The following is a 21852-nucleotide window of genomic DNA, read 5'->3' as shown; positions in this document are numbered from 1 at the left end:
CTCCGATATATATTGAGCATGTCAGCAAAAGAGAGAGAAAAAACATAGATGGTTCAGTGTGCTTGTGAGCAGCTGCATTATGGAGTGGTTGCAGAGCCCGATTGATGGTCATGTTTTAATGCTTCCTGGAAAGTTTGCAATGAAGAGCAGGAATAAATTCTACCATGTCAGGAGGTCACTTGTTGGACTCTGAGTTATAATGAGTTGCCATTCTAGAACAGTGACCCTCAGGTCCCTATTAGCTGTTGCAAAGTTAATAGTTAAAGAGGAATCACACCAGTCCCTTGCAATCTGACTCCCACTGGGCCAAGGCAATTTCCTGCTGGCCTGTACCATCTTTTCTATATCCCTATATCCCTAGAAGCCCAGAAACATCAGCTGGTTAACATACAGTATGGAGTGTAAAACGTTGCCCAGACGGGCACAGTGCAAAGTGCTGTAATTCCCATGAGGTTCATGAAGAGAGTGGGCACAGCAAATGGCAGTGAACAGGGACGAGAGAGTCAGACGAATGTTTTTGTAGGCTTGTACAGAAAGGAAGACTTCAACAGACCTAGTGATTTTATGTACCTTGGCCTCCTTCTTTGAATGTAAACCAGTCTCCTTAGGGTTGTTTAACAAATTCAAGCAGAAAGTGAATGAGATAGTATAATGTTACTTTTATGGAGTAAAATCCACCTTAATGCATTCATTGTGGTCTTTTATAAAAGGGAAGCAATAACAATATCAGAAATAAGAAGAGATAAGAAGAGTGTTTTCATTTATTTGAAAATATGAGCCTACATCCTAGTGCTACATTGTACCCTCCCAGGCACGATCACTTCAAACTGTGTCATTGTGAGGATTAGATATTGAATTGAGAAGCAGCTACCATGTTTTGTTGCTGTTCCCTTGAATGACAAGCTACAGCTCTACCTGTCTCCACTCTCCTTAGGGAGGCTAAGATACACAATCGGAATAATCAGAAACGCCACGTCATGACAGGCACAAACCAGAGAGGTATCAACAGGCCAGGAGGCTGCTTATGCAGTAATTATATATTTCTACATACACATAGTTCAAAAATTCATACCCTGTAAATATGTTGAAGATATGTTCAAATATGTGTGTTTAATCTTCTGATATTTTATAATATTTTCACAAAGTCTTTCTAGAAACATCTGGAAGTACTGTAACATAGGTTCCACAACGTGTTAAAGGAGGCTGAAAACAGAAGCAAAACCCTCAGGACCATGTCATCCTGGGGAAGATTAGAGAATTTCCAAAGATCTGAGGTAAACAGGCGATTCATGGCAACATCTCTAGAGACAGCTATGAAAAATCTATAAGATCTATCAATTTCAACATTGGTATCTGTCATCCAGAAGACTAATTCACAATCAATTCACTAATTCACAGCAACAGCAGGATACAGCTTCTGCAAGACCACAGTTTGAGGTTGACCATCTGAATCTTGAGGTTGATGGCATAGTTCCATGGCAACATAAAAATAAACAATGATTTGCTAAACAGCAATTAGTTGACTTGGCAGTCAAGTAATTGCTGAACCACACAATATGATTGGCTGAAACATGACAGCAGTATGATTAGCACAGAAACATGTTCATGTTGAAGAATATCATCCCTTCTGTGGAGAACAAAAGTGGATCTGTTGTGTTTTATGGGTGATTTGCAATCTTCATTCTACTGTAGTTGCCCTAGTTAGCACTGAAGAACAGCCAGGGTTGACATTTAGCAGGGTATTTTATCCAAAAAAATGGTGCCACCTAGCAAATATGGATAGCGTTCATCAAATTCAATGGCTAAAATGTTTAAATGTAAGGTTTTATGTGTAACTAATTTTGTCAAATGTTCTATTTCAAACTTACAATATTAAAAGTTATACCGGTTTTACGTTTTTTTAGCTGTATCATAAAATACTGAAAAGTGTCATGCTAAATTGCCGCTTAGCTGCAGATCATCCAGGGTGTGTAAATAAGCTTTAGGGCTACTGTAAATCACAATCTACTTTCAGTTTTCAGTTCCCACTGAAAAATAGAATCACATTTACATAATTAAGTTTTATTAAAGACTGCATGAAGCCAAATTAAACTCCTTGGAAAACATATAATCACATTTGCCACATATTAACAAACCTCAATTTTAATTTTGCTGGGTAATATTCTCATTTATGAGCCAAATGGTCTCTAGTCTATTTGATCTGGACAGATTACTGAAATCATGCTAAGAAATCTCTTGTTTCCTGACAAAGTGATTTTTCTTAAATGTCCTATGAGGTTGTTCCAGGGTTACAAATAATTTTGGTTTTTAACTTGTGAGTTAATTAACTGTAATGTTAGGGACCATGGTGAAAAAGTCTACATTATAAGATAAAATCACTTTATTGGCCATATACAATTTCTTTTATTAGGAATTTGTTTGTTTTTACATACCCCAACTGGCTCTCCATGAGACACACAGAAATCCAGACAGAGAGAAGCTTGGGGTCAGAGTGCAGGGTCAGCCATTGTACAGCGCCCCTGGAGCAGCTGGGATGAAGGGCCTTGCTCAGGGGCCCCACAGAATAGGATTCCTCTGCCAGCTGCAGGATTTGAACCAGCAACCTTCTAGCTACAGGCATAGATCCTTAGCCACAGAGCCACTGCTCCACCCCAATATATGGATAGTTCTATTACTATCAGTTATAGAACTGATAGTAATCAATTCTTTATAGCTGCTGTCTGAAATTAGTAAGGAGTAGAGAGGGAATAGTGTACAAATTTTGAGTTGTTTTTTTCAGAACTGTGGAGCAGTTCAGTAACCTTTGTTTATTCATTTAAGAAATTGTATTACATTTTATGATGTTCAGGGTGGCAGGATTAGAGCTGTGCCTCTCAGTGCTGGGGCTTTGGGTTCTCCATGTGTTCATGAGGGTTTATATACTGTAAAATAGGTCCAGGTGGGAGTATGTGTTCCTTGTGACGGACTGGCATCCCATTCAGGGTGCATCCTGCCTCGGTCCCATTTCCTGCTGGGATAGGCTCTGGTTTCCCCATGACCCTGTATTGGATAGAGTGGTTTTAGAAATGGATGGATAGGTTTTACAGTGTTCATAATTTGCATCTCTAATAACCATAAGCTATGTAAATGACGCAGTGAAACAAAACACTCACCAAATTTGTCCGGATGCACTTACAGTAATTCAGTAGACCCCAGTAATTTAGTAATTGGCTGGTATGGCAATCGAGAATTGTTTGAGAACTGAGGCAAGGGAATGTGTTATGCAAGTGATGGTGCTACTTGGTTGCTCTGACATTATGTGATTAAATCTTTCTTGGATCCTGGCCAGGAGCACTCCATTTAATGGCAGTCAGAACTATTAGTTAAAAGTTGTTCTGAAAATATTATTAGCTCTGAAAGCATACTTCAAAAAACAGGAGGCTTTTCACTTCTTCTGTGCTTCTCAGCCATTAAGTCAGCCACTCAAGAGGTTAAAGTTAAAGATGGTGATATTAGCTCATCCTTAAAATTGTATTGTTAGTTCATAGTTAAAGGTATTTTTATTACATTTTTAAATACTTAATGCTGTGGGTGAGGGAGGGAGAATGAGTTAGAAAGCAAAGAGAAAGAGATAGAAATCTTTAGAAACAGGCTTGTTCAGATTAGCAATTGTGATACTCTTCAGTATGTCATTATTGCCACCCTTGGGGGATACTCATTTTAATTATTTTACAGGCAATTGTAGTAGGATCAACCCCTGATAACACTACTATTTGATTTATTGTCTAGCCTGACACTATGTGTCCAATATAAACCTTACATCTAATTATAGAAAAGATGTTGCAGAATTCATTTTAAGGTTCAGAACAGATGTATAGCTATGGGCTTCTGGATATTTTGAAGAGGAGAGGTTTTTGAAATTGATTGTTTTGTCACATACCAGTAGCAACTCAATAGGCCTACAATATATGCATTCACTTCTTAATACTGCCTTAAAATATGTGGACCTGTGCAGTTTGACTTTACTCAAGGCTAAGAGATGCCTCCTGTGATATACAGTGTCTGGAAAAACTCTGCTTTTAAAGAATGGAGTTCTCACAAAATCCTGAGTTATTTATAGAAGTTCTTTGATGTTATTTCTGTGTACAGCTCAGTCGTGTACACCAGGTGGCGCTGTCTTCTATCAGCTACATTGGGTGCTCCATCTCCATTTTCTGTTTGACCATCACTCTTGTCACCTTCGCCATCCTCTCGTGAGTATGTCCACATGTGATGACTTGGTAAATTGTTCATTTGGTCCCACAACCCCAATTATAACATTAAATTATAACCTATTTTTTTAATCAACATAATTATGATTATTTAAAAGAAATACTTTTTGTAACTTGCTCTTCATTGATAATTCTTATTATGACTTTTATGTTTCAGTTTCATAATTAAATATGTGAATTGTTAATTAATATTTTACCCTAATTTGCACTCTCTGATGAATAAGTAATACTGTTCAGCTGTTTCTTTCTCTGATCAGACCAAGTTAACATTTGGTCAGGGATTCTGTGGAAATTGGAGTGATATATTAATTAGTCGAGGATGCAAAGCAAATGTACTGTTAAAAAAGATAATTTTAGAACAACAAATATAAATGACAGAAACTAAAAATGAAAGTTTTACGTTGTGCAAGTATTGCAATATACTGCTAAGTGCCAGTAAAAATGTAGGAACATTTCTTTTACATGTTAATACAGTACATTTCTGTTTTCATACTATTTTAATTGAAAGCTCTGTAATCAGAGGGATAGATCTATTTCAAACTTTTCCTCTGATAATGCATGTTCTTTCATTGGATCAATGAGCAATGGCGCAAGGTGGGGTACACCCTGGATGGGAGCCCAGTCCATCACAGGGCACACACAGACACTAACTTGTACACACCCCCACCAGGGCCAATTTCCCTAGAAACCAGTTAACTATGTCACTATGTCTTTGGACTGGGGGAGGAAACAGGAGCACCTAGAGGAAACCCATGTGTACACAGAACAGACAAACTCCACACAGATAGCACCCCAGATCTGTAACTGATCCCAGGACCCCACGGCTATGAGTTGGCCCACCAAAACATCCTAGGTTTGATTCCAACCTGGAACACCTTCTTTGTGGAGTTTGTATGTTATACCTTTGTTCATGTGGGTTTTCTCCAAGTGTCTGAGATTCCTCCCACCTTCTAAAGACAGACTGGTGTGTCTAAAGTGTGCCTGTGTGGTACTCTCATGTATGTGTGTTCTGTGAAATGGACTGGCCTGGGTGTAGACCTACCTCGCACCCTGTTCTACCAGTTTAAGCAAAAAGTGTCTGAAAACTTTGCCAGGAATATGTGGCTTTCTGATAATGGATGGATAATGGATGGCTTTGAAATTAGTTTAGATTTTCAGGGGAACTGTGTTCAGTATTGTAGCAACACCCATTGCAAATTTAATTGATTTCATTATCAAGTCATCATCTAGTTAAATGAAACTCAAAAAAGTCATGGTAGGATTTTGGTAGTTCATTTTTCACTTTTCATTATACATTTACAACAATTAGGATTAATCGCTACTATATTAGAAACAAATGAATCATGGAATCTCTTTCATGATGATGTAACTGCATAATGTAATGTAGTATAAAAAGCACATGCATTCAGCACCACAGCAAACAAAAATGTATTAATTGAATTTTCAGTTAGGTGTAAGATATTGTGGAAGTGTTGCTGGAAACAGCATACGACCAACATTTTAAATTAATTGGACAGTTGCTTTATGGAAAGAAAAAGTGCCTTGTTCTCCCCTGTAACAGCTGCTATGAACATTTAATGCAATGCGCCATAAAAAATTCAACATTTAATTTACTTAAACGACGAGAGCTGTTTCTGCTTGATGTTCCTTTTCAGATCTGTGAGCACAATCCGTAACCAGCGCTACCACATCCATGCCAATTTGTCTTTCGCTATCCTGGTGGCTCAGATCCTGCTTCTAATCAGTTTCCGGTTTGATTCAGGAACGGTAAGTGCAATACGTAGTTACCCTTAATACTAACCTTATGTCTTACATATACTGTAACTGTTGATAAGAAAGCATTATACATTCAACATATTTGTATATCGGAGTTGCTTATCATCAAAGGTTGCGGTAGCTTCTGATTTTGCTCCATCCAAGCTACTAATTGGGTAATTGAGGTAATTATTTGCTCAGCTGAACCAAGGTAATCATACTCCCAGTTCTTAACTTGTATTCATTTATGGTCATTTACATTAGTTTGTCTACTGCGAATGGAAAAAGAATTAAAGACCTATTTAAATCTAACCTACAGCTCAAGAAAAAAAAAGTAAAATGGAGTGGAATCAATTTTTCTTTTTGTCTTTTTTTTTTACTGCGTTTCTCAAATTTCTTTACAGATCTTTTATCGTTTGTGTACTTTGCTCTTGGTGGGAAATAATTCCCAACTATAAATAGTGTATAGGTTTATGAGAAATAGTAAAATCAGCATTATGAAGGATCAAACACTGCATTTTCCAGAAGTGAGGAAAGATAATCCTATTCAGCTTTAAGCCTTTCAGTGTTACACATTTGTTAACAAAAGCTGTTGGTGCTTTGTTATTCCAGCTGAGAAATTGTACACATACAGTATGTCTGCGTAGCTTTTGTCGATTGCAGCCACAACTAAAAAGCTTCACTAGGATAAAGATCTTATAAAATCTCTTTCCTAATGTGAAATAACTTTGAGGACAAACTTGATATTGATATTTTCCTGAGTCACTATCTGTCTTGCACTTGAATTCATTGATTAAGCAAACCTAAACTAAACCCCTGGAGCAGCATGGCTAAATGAGCTAATAATGAGTTTTAAAAAGCACAGGAAGTACATCTGCTTTACAGTTAGCCAGCTGTGAATTAACACTTGATTGCTTGCAGATATGTGGCTCTCGTTCACAAAGAAGAATGAGTGTTCTGAATTCCTTTGCCAGATTTATTGGTTTTGACTAATTATATGAAGAGCGTTTTTGAAGCTCTGTTTGAATGTCAGTGACCTGAGCACTACATTTAATTTCAGACCAAGGGATTAGAGAATAAGTCTCAGAGGAGTTTGTACTGTACGTTCACCCCGTGTTCAGGTAGGCTTCCTCTGGGTGCTCCAGTTTCCTCCCACAGTGTGAAAACATACTGATAGGTTAATTGGCTTGTGGGAAATTTGGCTCTAGGTGTGAGTGTCTGCGTGCCTGTGCATCTTCCCTGCAATGGATTGGCGTCCCATCCAGGCTGTACCCTGGCTTGTGCTCTTTGCTCGGGATAGGCTCTGGCACCCATGCGACCCTGAATTGAAAGAAATGGTAACAAAAATGGAAGGTTGGTATTCAATCAAGCTGAAGGATGTCACATGCTAGGAAATTACAGCAGACGTTTTACATCTTTGTAGTAAGAAGTAGATAGATATAAGTGGCTGCTACAATGACTCATTTCTGAAAGATCAAAGGTGTAGAAATAATTTCTGTTAGGATGATGCCATGTAACAAGAAATGTCAGGATTTTCCCACTTCAGCTTTCCATTGTAATTGTTCCAAAGTTGTATAAAATACCATACCTAACGTGATTCATATAAAAGGCAGTATTCCTTTGTATCATTCCTACACAAACAAATGAAACGTTCCCACCTCTGATCCTACATCATATATTTCACATCTTCGTACCAGAATCAGTTTTAGCAATGAAAATCAATTTATTTAAAAAAAAATATTGTTGAGATGTCCTAGAAATATTATATGGTCTTGAAAAAAAAATTGGTTTCATCAAGCTGAGAAATTAAAAGTTTAAAATCTAGCTAAAGGAAAATGGTTGATTGGTTTGATTTAAATCAGACTTCACAGGGGATTAATAAAATGTAATTTCCTTTTTTTTCCACAGAGATTCAGAGCAGTTGTTTGTTCAGCTTTGGCTATGCTACATATTATGTAAAGGAAATCCTGGCAACATTCAGTCAATATGGATCCAGTTTTCACCCATGATATCTCAGTGTCACATGACACATTCAGCCCCTTAATAACTACAGTGTGTGCAAGACACGTACATTCCTTCATCTGTGGAGACATTTTTTGAAAAGCATATTTGCAGTGTTACAAAGGTTGATTTTTTTCACCTGTGTGAAAAACCAAACAAATGTTTTGAAAAACATTTTTTATATTTGCTCGTCTCTCCCAAGCAGGTAGCACAGAAGCTAACAAATGCTATTGTCTTTTCTGGAAAGACGTGTCAAAGCTTTATTTGCTGATATTTAAATAAATCGTCCTTAAGCTGCTTTGTGTTCAAGATTCAATTGCCCAGACTTCCGGTAAAATTCCGAACATATTACACCATTCTTAGTGCCTTTGCTTTGGCTCCCTGTTGCGTTCAGAGTCTTACTCTTATAGTTCTAAATCATTTAACCGCAGACTACACTCGTGATCTTCTTTCATCATATACTCCTTCACACAGCCTAAAAGAAGTACACAATGAGCCTTCAGGATATTTATGTTATGTACCACTATGCAGAACAATTGTCCAAAATAAGTGATCTGGTTTCAATATTTGTCATTTGGATTTATTATTATATGTTGATATACATGATGTTAATCTATGTTATTTAATTCTAAAAAAGGTGGAAATTGTTTGGGATCACCACACAAAACTATGAAAAACAACACTCAACACAAAATAAAATTAAAAAAACAAACAATAGTTCTAGACATGCCACAGTACACACACACACACACACCTCGCAAATTATTTTTGTGTATATTTTTCTTTATTTTTCTTAACACCTGTTCTTTTTTGTTTTTTGTTTTGTGTGAAGCTCTTCAGTACGCTTCTTCCATACATGTAAAATTAATATGATGTTGTCATTAATGTTGTCATTGACATCTTAATTGTCCCACCACTGGTGGTGTTGTAAAAAACGGGGATAAATTCAAGTGACTGCACTCTTACATTTTAAGCAATTTAAATGTCTAAAACTATAGGTCAGAACCCCTAAAATGGGGTGTGAACCTTATTCTGGTAGGTCATACAATATGACAGAATGGGGTGAACATGCATTTTCTGCACAAACTTCTTATGCTGGCAACTGTGTTTCTACAAAGAGCCAGGGTGGCCAGTCCAGTTCCTGGAGGGCCAGTGTGTCTGCAGGTTTTGAGTTCCAACTTAACTAACTTCATCCCAGCTGCAGTGCAGAGACTTGCCAACACACTCACCCCCCAGGACCACAACTAGACTCCCCACAGGACCGGGATTTCCCATCCCTGATATAGAGTGTGAAGGAGAGCCGTATTCACGATCCACAGTCGAGCTCCCTCTGTGAGAAGGGTCCCAGCCCCCGAGAGGGGGGCCATGAGAAAGCAGTGAGGGGTGCTACTGGCCTTTGCTGGAAATGTTGGGCAACACATTGGCTTTAATCAGCTCATTGCACGGCCAGGAGATGCTGTGCGTGTTTGAGGACCCACTCCTCCGTAAGAAAGTAAAGAATGCCGTTTCGTGAAAATAGAAGAGCTGAACAGCGGGGTGTGGATGTCGCTGAATCAGGGGGACTAAATGTATTTCCTCCTGTTGTTTTACAGCTGCCCTGCAAAATTATGGCCATTCTGCTTCACTTTTTCTTCTTGAGTGCATTTGCCTGGATGTTGGTAGAAGGTCTTCATCTTTACAGCATGGTGATCAAAGTGTTCGGGTCTGAGGAAAGCAAGCATTTCTATTACTATGGGATAGGCTGGGGTAAGTCTTTCCTGTTACGTGCGTGTGGGTGTCTATCAAAGTGCTGCACAAGTTCCCCCTTCTGGAATCAATTAAGAATTTATGATTATCATAATTGATTTATTTAAGCACGATTTTCTCATTTTTTATCTAATTTTTTCCTGATTTGTATCTGGTGTCCCCACATATGCTTTTAAAAATCTTGTATGTTTTTTTTTGCATTGAAATCCATCTATTAAGTCTCCCATGTAGGCAGAAGAAATTTTAATATATGAATATTGTGAAATAGATAATGTTGTATAATTGATGTTTATGTGCTGTCGTTGTGATTAATTATTAATTCATAGCAGAAATAACTGAAGGACATAAATTATATATTTAGTTATTTTGTTGAACGATCTTTAGAAAAAACATAGACCACTTGAGATGGAGAAAAAAAGATAGTTTACACAGATGAAGGTCAAATTTTGTGCTATGAGCCACTGGAGTATTATTGTCTAATACACCTTGGGACTTTATTTTGCACTATGCATTACACCCATATATATAGTGTATATATAGTATATTGTATACTCATACTGTGTTAATAAGGCTCAAAGTTACAGTGTGATAAGGAGGCAGAAGAGAACTTTGACACTAGCCATGAGTCTCTAGATCTGGGAAAGAACAACAACACTCTTAATGTTCTAAATGTGGGCTGTAATTTAGTGTCATTCCATCTGGTTTCTTTTAAACTGTGTCTGTCTGGCTCTCATCCGCTGTTGCATCAAGGACGAGTAAACAGACAAATCAGGCATCCTTGCACTAGTCTTTTGTTATTGACGCAATGGAACATTGATGCTGTAATGAAACCTGACTCGAAGCTGCATGTTTTAATAGAATTTATAATAAACTGTATGGGTAGTAGGTTGAATAGACTGAGGAAGTGGAGAAAAAAACATTAATGATTTGGTGCACTAAATTTCACACGACAAATCATTTAAATCCCTCATTTTCAAATAAAAATGTACACTATTGTCTTGATTTTCTATTTTGGAATCTTTTTTTTAAGTAGTGCAACAAAAAATGAAATCTACGTTTTAGTTGTTAAAAATCTGAAAACATGTCAGAAAGTATACAATGGGTGAGTTACAGTGACATCATTCCTCACAGTGTCTCAGAGGGTTCAAACCTCCTCCTGGGAACCAATCTTTTTGGCATAGTGGGCTTGATGCTTGTTTGGTACAATATGTGCAGTTTAGTATCTCAGAGATTTCTGTTCAAACTGGGCTCCAGCATTTACATACAACAATGGAGCTGTGATACTGTGACAATAAATTGCTGCCTGCCTGTCACTGAGGGTGCTTCAGAGATTATAGACGTGAGGGAGAAGAGTATAATCAGGCTCGTGATGAACAAGGAATCTGTAGGGGTGATGTAATTCCCTTGAATCTCTCAGCAGGCAGGTTTGGCATGGATATCTCCACCCCTTGGAGATTTCCTGTGATGACAGATTGAAACCAGTGTTCTACCAGGTTTTCCTCAGTCATACAGAAATGCTACAGCTGTACAGAGTAATTATTGTGACGTTCCCAGTGGAAAGAATCCTAGTACTGTACAGTACGTGCTTCTGTATTTAATGCACTATATCATAGTTGTGAAACGTACGTCTGGGCTCCAGGCCACTTTAAATAGTAATTCCTCATTTTCATACCCATAAACAGGTTTTAACAGAGGCTCTAGTCATTTATAAATTTAGTCTCTCTGATATATAAGTAAAATAACTAAATTGTATACAAATACAGAAACAGAGTGTATTGTCCTATAACTGTAACTCATACCAGTTTTAAAGTATATTTGAAGATATTTTGGAATGTACTGTAGGCTCTGTGGCTAAAAAAAAAAGTCAAATTTGACTAATATAAATAATGTGACTAATTTCCAGCAGAAGAAACGCTCCCTGTTTTAGAATATTGTGCTACTGTAGTACAATTTTTATGTAGTCATTAGCTTCATCCATAAAGCCATATTTTTAATTTCAGAAATATTGACAGCTGAATTTAAATCTGAAAGAGCGGAAAGGGGAAGAAAAAAAAGTTTGTTGTTCAGGCTGTGAATAACAAAATTGTAGTGGAAGCAAAAGTAATATAGTATTTTCAAATCTGCTTGACTGGTGACAGTTTTTGATTGAAATACCCAGTAGAACAAGATCCACATTTTCATTTTTTTAATATGCTTTACAGGGTTAAATGCACTGACACTGAAGTGGATTTCATTTTGCTGAAATATGCAGAAATATTTACATTCCCTTAATATTCTTTGCATTGATTTAGAATGTGAGCATTCTCGATAAGGACTGTATTATGCATGCAGACAACAGCCATCTTCCCTGACATTATTCTCAGTGCACCTGTCCTGATAAATCAACTTTTCCCTGTCACTGCTGCTCTGCGGTTATTTTCTCAAATGAACGTGATGCAAAAATAAAGAGAAGCAGTTGTGTTTTGGCTTTTCTCGTGGGGATGAGCTATTTATTTGGTAACGTTTGGGGTGAAAGGACTATTTATTATGAATAATTTGTTTCCCTTTTTGGTGCTTAGCACTGTTAAAAAAATGACAGTTTTATTCACATGTAATTAGACACATTAAGGTTTATTTTAGTGAGTCAGCACTTTTTAGAAATGAATTTCCTATTTAGATAACACTATACTGTACAACTGAGACGGTGGGACTGCTGAAATGACATTTCCAAGGATTGATCAGTGCCTTTGGCCCCTGACGAATATTCTTTCTTTGAGTTTGGATAAGCATATCCAATTAATAGCCATTTAAAATCAGATTAATAACTAAGTGGGGAATAATACGATTTTGTTCTCGTAATTCTGGATGAGCTTCATTAGTCAGTCCTGACAAGGCTTGATTTCCCTTTTTAATGTGCGAGAGGGGGAACTTCATGAAAGCATTTCCTCAGAAGACACATACTTCTGTTAAGTTTAAACAACTGAATAGATCACTGAAAATCTTAGTGATTTCTCACACAGTATGAGAAATTAGTGACCAAAACATCAATCTAATGTGGCACGTTTCTTGATTTATATCCTACAACTGTCTTAATGTCCACATTTTCTTTTTCTCCCAAGAATACTGTTCACCCTGGGAAAAAGATGTATGAATAGTTTTGGAGATGACACCTAATAAGAAATACCTTTAATTTGTAGTGTTTAGTGTTCAATTAGCCAAAGAGATAATTGTATTCTTTACAGTAAGTCTGTACTCAAACCTATATGTTGTGAGATATTCAATAACAGTTTAGTAGGTCTTAAAATAAATCAGGTTGGCTTGAGATTCATTTAGGTACCCTGCAAATCAGGAATGATTACTGTTAGTGTTTTCATACTGCAAGTGATAAATAATTAATGTTGTACTTTGCAAACAACATTAATTACAAAGTGCTTGAATTTAGCTGAGCTAAAATGGATTGTGTGTGCCAGAATGAGGACACATGACTAAAATGTAGTGGTAAATAGGCCATGTCTTATGTTTTGTATATGAATCACTGTCCAGTTTTTTTAACATTTCCTAGGATTTAACACTGGAGATGACATTGAAAGTGTATGTGTGTCAAAGAGAAGCATGTTGAAGATCGCCATTACTTTCAGCAAGTCAAAGTATGCACAGTAGGGTCTTAACATTTGCGAGTGTTTAATGCTGAGAACCATCACAAATAACAACATTTGCATATAACCAGGTCCACCCCTATAGTATTGTGTAATGTATTACAATATTTAGTGTGTAAAACAACTAAAACAAACCACACTAATCACAAACGTGTTGTAAATAGCAGCCATATCACCCTGCAACTCACAACTGGCAACCCACTGAAGCTAAGCAGGTGTGAGCCTGGTCAGTACCTGGATGGGAGACCTCCTGGGGAAAACTAAGGTTGCTGCTGGAAGAGGTGTTAGTGGGGCCAGCAGGGGGCGCTCACCCTGCGGTCCATGTGGGTCCTAATGCCCCAGTATAGTGGGGACACTATACTGTAAACAGGCGCCGTCCTTCGGATGAGACGTAAAACCGAGGTCCTGACTCTCTGTGGTCATTAAAAATCCCAGGGCGCTTCTCGAAAAGAGTAGGGGTGTAACCCCGGTGTCCTGGCCAAATTTCCAATTGGCCCTTACTAATCATGGCCTCCTAATAATCCCCCTCTATAAATTGGCTACATTACTCTGCTCTCCTCCCCACTGAGAGCTGGTGTGTGGTGAGCGTTCTGGCGCACTATGGCTGCCGTCGCATCATCCAGGTGGATGCTGCACATTGGTGGTGGTGGAGGGGAGTCCCCATTACCTGTAAAGCGCTTTGAGTGGAGTGTCCAGAAAAAGCGCTATATAAGTGTAAGCAATTATTATTATTATTATTATTATTATAAATAAAATAAACAACATGAATCTCCCCTCTGTGTCCAGTGGATACCTGCACTTCTCTCTCTGCCTCCATGATTAGCATGTCCCACTGTAATGAAAAGGGAAATAAACAGTGAACAAGTACAGTCGTCTCCAGCCTATTATTCCCCGTACTGCTAACTTAATCTGGAACATCTGATACAATACCAAAACAAGACCACGCTGAGATACCAACGCTGGGTAGTGGATACTTGGGCAGAGGGCAGGTAGGGGGTCAGTCCTAGCTAGATTTTTCTCAGGATCCTAGTCTGTTGCTCAGCTAATTTGAATGTTGCATTTAACAAATTTCAGCTTGGTTTTATTCCTTTCTGATTTTCTTCCATACAAGACCCTGTCAGCCACCCAGAGTTGCAAATAAGTGAAACCACGGATGTTAAATTCACAGACCTTGAGACCCTACTGTTTTGTTTGTCAGTAAGCTTAGGGCTATGTCTTACCCACTTGTTGCATTGATTATTTTGGATGCGGAATTTTCATGTAAAAAAAAATTGATATAGCTTCATTGTGGCCAAACGCACACAATGCAGGATTTCAGCCAACTGTGCTTATTAATAGCTAAATGAGTTATCATAACTACTGCTTCTCAGTGCATTCCCCAGTTAATTGCCTTTGGCATATCTAGCACATGTCCCCATCTTGCATAATTCCTCTTTTTAAATGGTAAAACTATGCGGTCTCAGAGTTGCATTGCCAAAAGCCTTAAATAAATATTCACTTTTTACCACAGCCACATAGTTCATCTTAATTCACCACTGGTGTACAATGAGCGACTCGGGTGCTATCGAAGTAGGCCCAAGTCTGTTTCTTGAGTCCGACATTGAAGTATCTTAAGGGAAAGAGATGTGAACTGGTGGCACGGTGTGATGCTGGGCTTTGGCCTGGATGTATTCAAATTATAACCCCCTTAAAACAGATTAAAAAATGTAAATTGTATACTTGATGACAGGTTTCTTCAACTAGTATGGCGAAAGATGCTCCAGACAAACATTTGTAATTTGTGATTTGTTTTGAGATTTGAACAGGTTCTGGCCTTTGATTTTCCTTGTTTTTTTCTAGTTTACAGTATACAGAACATGTTATCTTGTCTTAGGTTCCCCTCTAGTGATCTGCATCGTGTCTGTGACGTCAGCCCTGGACAGCTATGGAGAAGTGGGAAAGTAAGTAGCAGAAATAGAACAGTGTATTAAGTGTACTGTACCTCACTTTGTGAACCCCAGTTTACTAATATATTTCTGACTGTTTAATTCTCATTTCACAGTCAATGTGTTAGTGATTTCTGAAGGTTTCTGTTCCTTGTGTTCCTTTGTTATACTGTACAGTATATAATCCCTACTGGTCTGCAGTAGCTGTATGTGGGTTTAGTTGGAACTAAGTAAACTGATGGAATACAGCTTGCAGACCCCATGTATGTTGTAGGGAGTGTGGAATTGAAAAGTAATGGTAGGTGCTTTCATATTTCTTGCTTCATAATGCTGTAAGATTTGCAGTTCTCCAGCCAGGTCAGTCACCATGCTACACATTAGTGATTAAAATCTGTATTTGAGGAATATTTGGTAATAAGAATAGAAATAAGGGGGGCAAAATACTACCAAGGCTTTTCACTAAAAACCTTTTTATTTTTTAAAATTTTGTCTTTCAAGAAATAGTTTTATTTTTTTAGCACAAAAATGTTGTTTTTTTTGCTTGCAATACAGACACATTCAACTTAAATGGATGTACATAAATAAAAAACAACAACCTACAAATCATATTTCCATGAATTATATCCAGTAAAGAACAATAATTTTGTTCCTGGTATTTTGAAGTTCTGGAGGGACATTTGTGAAGGAAACAGTAGCATATGCTTTAAATTCTCTTTAGTTTTTAATTTGCTTCGTTAATTATAGGCATCTAACCATGTCTCTTGCAGTGTAATACAAATGCCCAAAAAGTAGCAAAAACTTTAACCAAAATGTGCTCAACTGCCCACTTCCTTTCATACTACAGGAACAATAGAGCTACCACAGTGCATTTATATTAGTATTTATTGCTTAAGCCCATAATTTGTTTTGTGAAAGCTGACTGTATTTGTTTTTGATTCATATGTTCCATTATGTTTTGTGATGACCTGTTAACATGGTGGTTAGTTCTTCTGCTTCACAGCTTCAGGGTCTTGAGGGTTGGATTCCAACCGAGGACGCTTGTCTGTTTTTGAGTTTTCATGTTCTCTCCATCGGTGTCACGTTTCCCATGAGGCACTGTAGGCCCAGGAGGGGAAAACTAGTGTCTAATAACAAACAAGCTGAAACAACATGCTTGCGATCGACTCTAGGTGCTCCAAATCAATAATCATACTCTATCTAGTGGCTGTTCTGGAAACTAGAGGTCGCTCGATTCGCTCCATCAACCATGTGGTTTAGCATTAGAACAGTTTAAAGTGCATCATGTCAAGCGACGTCATTCAGTTGGCATTTACTCCTCTTTTTGCACATTTCGGAGTGAAAGTGTCTAGGGCCTATGAACACCAAAATCCACCATCTTGTTTTTTTTTTCTGGGTTCTCTAACCCTAACCTCCCAAAGACACATTTTAAAAGTGCATGTTGGGTTTGATCATCCTCTAAATGATCCCTTTCCATTAGTTTATATCCCTCATTTATTACAAGAATGATACTCTACATGGAAACATCAAGAGAGCCAAATGCTGCTGTATTTCATTTAGTCTGTATGACCAAACTTAATTTCACATGGATTTTATTTATACTTTTTTGGTTTTTGCAGCAGCTCCTCCAAAGCACAGAATTAGTACTACACATGAAATAATGGATGGATCTTTAAAAAGCTTTTTAAAGACTTCAGAATTTAAAATGTATTCAAAATGTAAAGCAGAGCAAAATCTGTATGAAATAACCAAATACTTCTGAGAACACAATTCATCAATTTTTGAAAGGCAAATAGAACTTCTTTCATTTTCACTCTTAATTAAAACCCAAGTTTATGTGTCCCTTCTCACAATGCAGCCCTAAGGATGTTCTGTCTTGATTTTAAGGAATTCATTAATGTATGTAGTAAAGAGAAGTTAAATTTATTAATAGCAGTATGGTTTAAAATCCTAGATGAAAGCTTTAAAACTACATAGGGAGAAATAATTGATTTTATTCTCTCCAAGAAATACTCTTGCTGCTCCAAAAAATCCTTGAATTCTAAAAACCAGTGCAAATCTGTTTGATTTGTGCCAAATTAATGCAGAGACTGAACAGTCACTTTGTGGATTTTGAAAAGGATGAGTTAAATCAAACTAAAAAATAACAGTGTAGTTGTTTTGCAGATACAGCTGAGTGAACAACTAATCCCTATCCACTGCAAAACATACAGTATCTAGAGTGCAGATGGATTAATTATGGTCCTGCTTCTGCCTCTCCACTAGACATTACAGTTTAATTAATATTTAAAATAACAGCAAAAGAAAAAGCTGTATTATCAACCAACCTGCTGTATAAAAGATGTATTCTTCAGGGTCCAGTAATAAATTCAAGTCAATTCTCTGCTGAAGTTTTAAAAATTCAGATTTTACCTCTCTATAGCTACCTCTCTAAGTGAATATCACTTGAAATGTGCATTGAGCACAGGAAGGAAAATACTGCTAGGGTCATGAATGTTTTAAAATGCATTTGCATGTGAAGTTAATAGTGTTAGCTTTATTTTAGGGAGGCCCAACAATCTATTTTATACAGTATACAGAGAGACATTAAAAACGTAACAAATGCTATTGGATCCAATATTTATGTGTTGCATTTTTAATGCATTTCAGTACACAAATATTGATAATTTATATTGAATTATATTATTCTTTGACTATGATTATTATGTCTAACAATATCTCACAGCAGTAGTCTGTCAGGAATCATATTTCGGTGACATATGTGACATAAACCATAATGATTTGTGTAATCTAGCATAAAATGGCTTTAGCTGTGTAGCGTAACCATTACTATTGAGTTGCTCACTCTAACTCGGGTGTAAAAAAAAACAAAACTAACAGCTCTTACTTATCTAAGAAACATGGTCTGAGGCAAAAGTGAAAACTGCTCTTGAAAAATACACAGCTGTATTTCCTCTGAGATACACCACAGTGAGCATGATAAAGTTGATCAGGTCAGAGGTCAAAGCTTTTGAGGACAGGCAGGGCAAAAGATCAGGAATTCTTTAATAATCTTGTTTACATTGATTTAAAGAAATTTCACACTAGACCTTGGCTTTAATCATCTCAAAACCCATTACTCAAATATGACGTTTATCTCTCTATTCCAACACCAGCAACATCCTGATATTCTTTTTTGTAACTGCAGTTCCAATCAGAAAAAAAGCCTTATACTATATGTGGTGGAAACATATTCTACGTAAAACTTCACGAAACTGTAATGGCCCCAGTACATATAACTTAAGGTAATTCTCCATGTCCATTTTTTCTCACACAGCTGTTGGCTTTCCCTTGAGAATGGAGCCATCTGGGCATTTGTTGCACCTGCCCTGTTTGTCATAGTGGTAAGAAAATGTTGTATGTTTTTCTTTCTTTTGCCTTTGGTAGATAAATTGTCTGAGACAGTTATAGAGGACAATATCTTTTGGACATCTGATTAGCAATAGAGTGAGAGTAGCCTACCTCTAGTTAAAGTCTGATTAATAGCCAAAAACATGATTTGGTATTATTAGTATGTTGCTACTGTCTTTTTGCTTTCTTTAAGGACAAAGAGGAATATGAAAGATACATTTCAGAAACTATTTCCCAGTTAGGCACTCTGCTGCTGACTGCTATTTTCTGCTCTTATGAAAGTCTAAAATACTGAGAGAGAAGTCACATCCTTTACAAAATAAAATATCCTTCTAGTGCACCTAAATATTGTTTCATCCTGGGACTAAAACGTGTCAATACAAATACTGTAATAGCTGAAGTGTGGAGATTTAATTTCATTACCATATAAAGTACCTCCATATAAAAACCACTTTGATCTATTCCTTTAATAAGCAGATAGACAGACTGGCAAAGAACCTGAATAATCCATGCACTTGAATGAAGACTCTCTTTCTCCTCTATTTTCATGGCAGTAACAAGCATTGTGAACCTGCATTATTGTTCAATGGCTTTTTGTATCTAAACACTATTAGGTATTGATGGGCCTTTAGTTATTCTTGGTTTCTTATCTCTAGTTCTTACTACTTTCACGTGAGAACTGCTTGTTTAATGGTGCTGGTATGTCACTATATGTATTGTATAGCTCGCTGTTCAAGTACAAGAGTACAAAAGGTTTCACTGTTTATGAATATTAAAAAAACTTGTGTCTGCAAGCAGTTTTTCTTATTCTTATTCTTTTTTCTCTTTAGGTCAACATTGGTATCCTCATAGCCGTGACGAGAATCATCTCTAGAATTAGTGCTGATAACTACAAGGTGCATGGAGACGCCAATGCAATCAAGTAAATATTGTCTTTCAATTTTATTTTCTATGATTAAAACCAATAGAAAAAAGTTATTACTTTTATAGTAGTTAAAGTGCAAAGCAAGCAATTTAAAGCTAAGATGTTTCACAACTTTTACCTAACTGAGGCACGTTCAGTATACTGAATGCAGTACACTGATGCACTTTGATAGTTGTGAATTCTTAGGCTTTACATGACTTTTATCAGGCTTTCAATGTTATAGTCTCCTGCAAAAAGATACTTTTGTAAGCAGCAATACCATCAATAATATTAATTTTAAGTAACCAAGCAGTAATTTTGACCTACTTAATTATTTGTTTGGGAGAATGGTCTATTTTAAGTTGTTTTGAAATAGTCACTATTAACTGTTTTGTGTTATTAGCAGTTACTCATAAAAGCTACTGAAAAAAAAAACTGCTTATCATAAATTGATAAATGCTAATTGTGTCAGGTTGCCCAGTGGTACTGGAAAACATGCAGTTTAATCAGTTTTAGGGGATGAAGGCACTAAAATCCTAGATGAAAGCTTTAAATCTTTAATACAGTATCTTACTTACAGAAATGATCATACTTTGAATAATTGAAGAAGATAGATTTCCAGCTCGAGTCTCTCAGAACTGTGAGCCAAATACACATACGTGTGTGCTTTGCAATTGGGAACGAGTAGTTATTACATCAGGAGTTTTTGTTATTACTGTTTTCCTGCCTTAAGGCGACAGCCGTATTATTCTTGTTTTCATTTTATTAACGTTTGCATTCTACTTCAAATGGGATTCCCTATAGCCCACTTGATGGAAGATGGAGTTCACTTTAGAGTTTCAGAGAGAAGCCAGTTTTGTATGTCTGTCAGTTTATAAAGCAATGAGCAGACTGATTTGTTGATAGATGTTGGTTGGCAGATAGATCTCTTATAAATATTTATTATGTGTATCTGTCCTGCAGCTTGATTGAAATGTACAGGGTTTTAAGGAAATGCACAGATAGAAAAGTAATCTTGATATCATCATCATAGCAAAGCATTATGCCATTCTCTGCATTGCTGAGCTCCCAGGTGAAACATTTCACTTTATTGTGGGAAAAACATATTGCTGCAGGGATGAAGCTGTGAAAGTCGCTGAAATCTAATACAGAACATTGTGAATAAACTGTTTAGTAGTTTTTCTTGTTGAAAGCTGGACAAATACTGAGTAGTCCTAAAGACCATCCTTGGCAGGTAAATTTACAATTTGATATCAGCAGAATTAGATTGTAACAAAATGAGTATACTTTGTTTCCCTGTTGCAAATATGACAGCATTACATTCATATCTGTTACTTACTGTAATTACACTTCTGTATAGAGAAGCATTTACTCAAATTCAGTCAATTCAGTATGATGTTAACAACTTGGCTAAACATTCCACAGAACATTGTGTCGTCTTATTTTATCCTGTTTTTTTAATTCTTTCAGAAAATAAAAGGTCTGAAAAATCTCTGTGGGGCTTGTGGTACAATAATTAAAACGAAATAAAGATGGCATGGCTGTGCTTCACAGCTTCAGCCCTCACTGTTTCTCCAGTGGTCTTAAGAGCACAGTGTATCACTAATTTGCTTCTCTCTCACGCCGTCTTGCAATCAGCTTTAAGAAGTCAAATCTGAGATAGCATGACAAATGGCAGTGGGAGCTGATAAGCATCAAATTAGAAGAAATTCCCAGAAGGAAATGTGCAGATTATATAAACTACTCCTTTACTGTTGCTTTCTTGCAAAAGGCTGTATTTCGTTCAACAGCAACTTTTTGGAGTCTAAATCATGTTAGAATGAAATGGATGAAGGAATTCTGGCACTCTACACATGATGGACCATTTATCCCATGGCTGTCCTGGAACTTACCGCCTAATCAGGAATAAATAAATATATGTCCAATAAGCCATATATTAAACATTTTCTAGCTCCCCCAAAAGTGTAATAGTGATAACTAGATGTCTTGTAGGCATCTCCTATTCTTAAGTGGTAGCCATTGAAATTAATCAATTATATTTTAAAGGAAATAGCTGGTTCCCTGCCCTTGAATTCATTCATGGGTCTCTACTGAATTTAATTTGAATAGCAGTCTTCAGTGTGAAATGTGAAACATTATATATATATTATAATTTGTTATATAGTAATTTCTAAAGCTCAATCTTATGCTAAATTGCATTTATTTTAAATTCTGCATATGGCAAAAATTAATTTCCATTAGGTTCCACC

At 36.8% G+C, this 21852-nt stretch overlaps 1 protein-coding gene across 4 annotated transcripts in view; it reads left to right on the top strand.

Moving 5' to 3' along the window:
• adgrd1 (adhesion G protein-coupled receptor D1) overlaps nucleotides 1-21852 on the top strand; it is an 80951-nt gene that overhangs the window by 45724 nt on the left and 13375 nt on the right. For all 4 annotated transcript variants that reach the window (XM_088618098.1, XM_088618097.1, XM_088618100.1 and 1 more), the window contains 6 exons: nucleotides 4129-4232; nucleotides 5906-6017; nucleotides 9599-9752; nucleotides 15261-15327; nucleotides 18626-18692; nucleotides 19530-19621. In XM_088618098.1, the coding sequence (XP_088474224.1) occupies nucleotides 4129-4232; nucleotides 5906-6017; nucleotides 9599-9752; nucleotides 15261-15327; nucleotides 18626-18692; nucleotides 19530-19621 (596 nt within the window). The remainder of the gene's footprint in view (nucleotides 1-4128; nucleotides 4233-5905; nucleotides 6018-9598; nucleotides 9753-15260; nucleotides 15328-18625; nucleotides 18693-19529; nucleotides 19622-21852) is intronic.

This window comes from Lepisosteus platostomus, chromosome 24, assembly GCF_059453375.1.
Source record: "Lepisosteus platostomus isolate fLepPlt1 chromosome 24, fLepPlt1.hap1, whole genome shotgun sequence".
In the NCBI taxonomy this organism is placed as follows: Eukaryota; Metazoa; Chordata; class Actinopteri; order Semionotiformes; family Lepisosteidae; genus Lepisosteus; species Lepisosteus platostomus.
The sequence above is the reverse complement of the archived record's forward strand: the minus strand, read 5'-3'. Positions and strand labels throughout refer to the sequence as shown.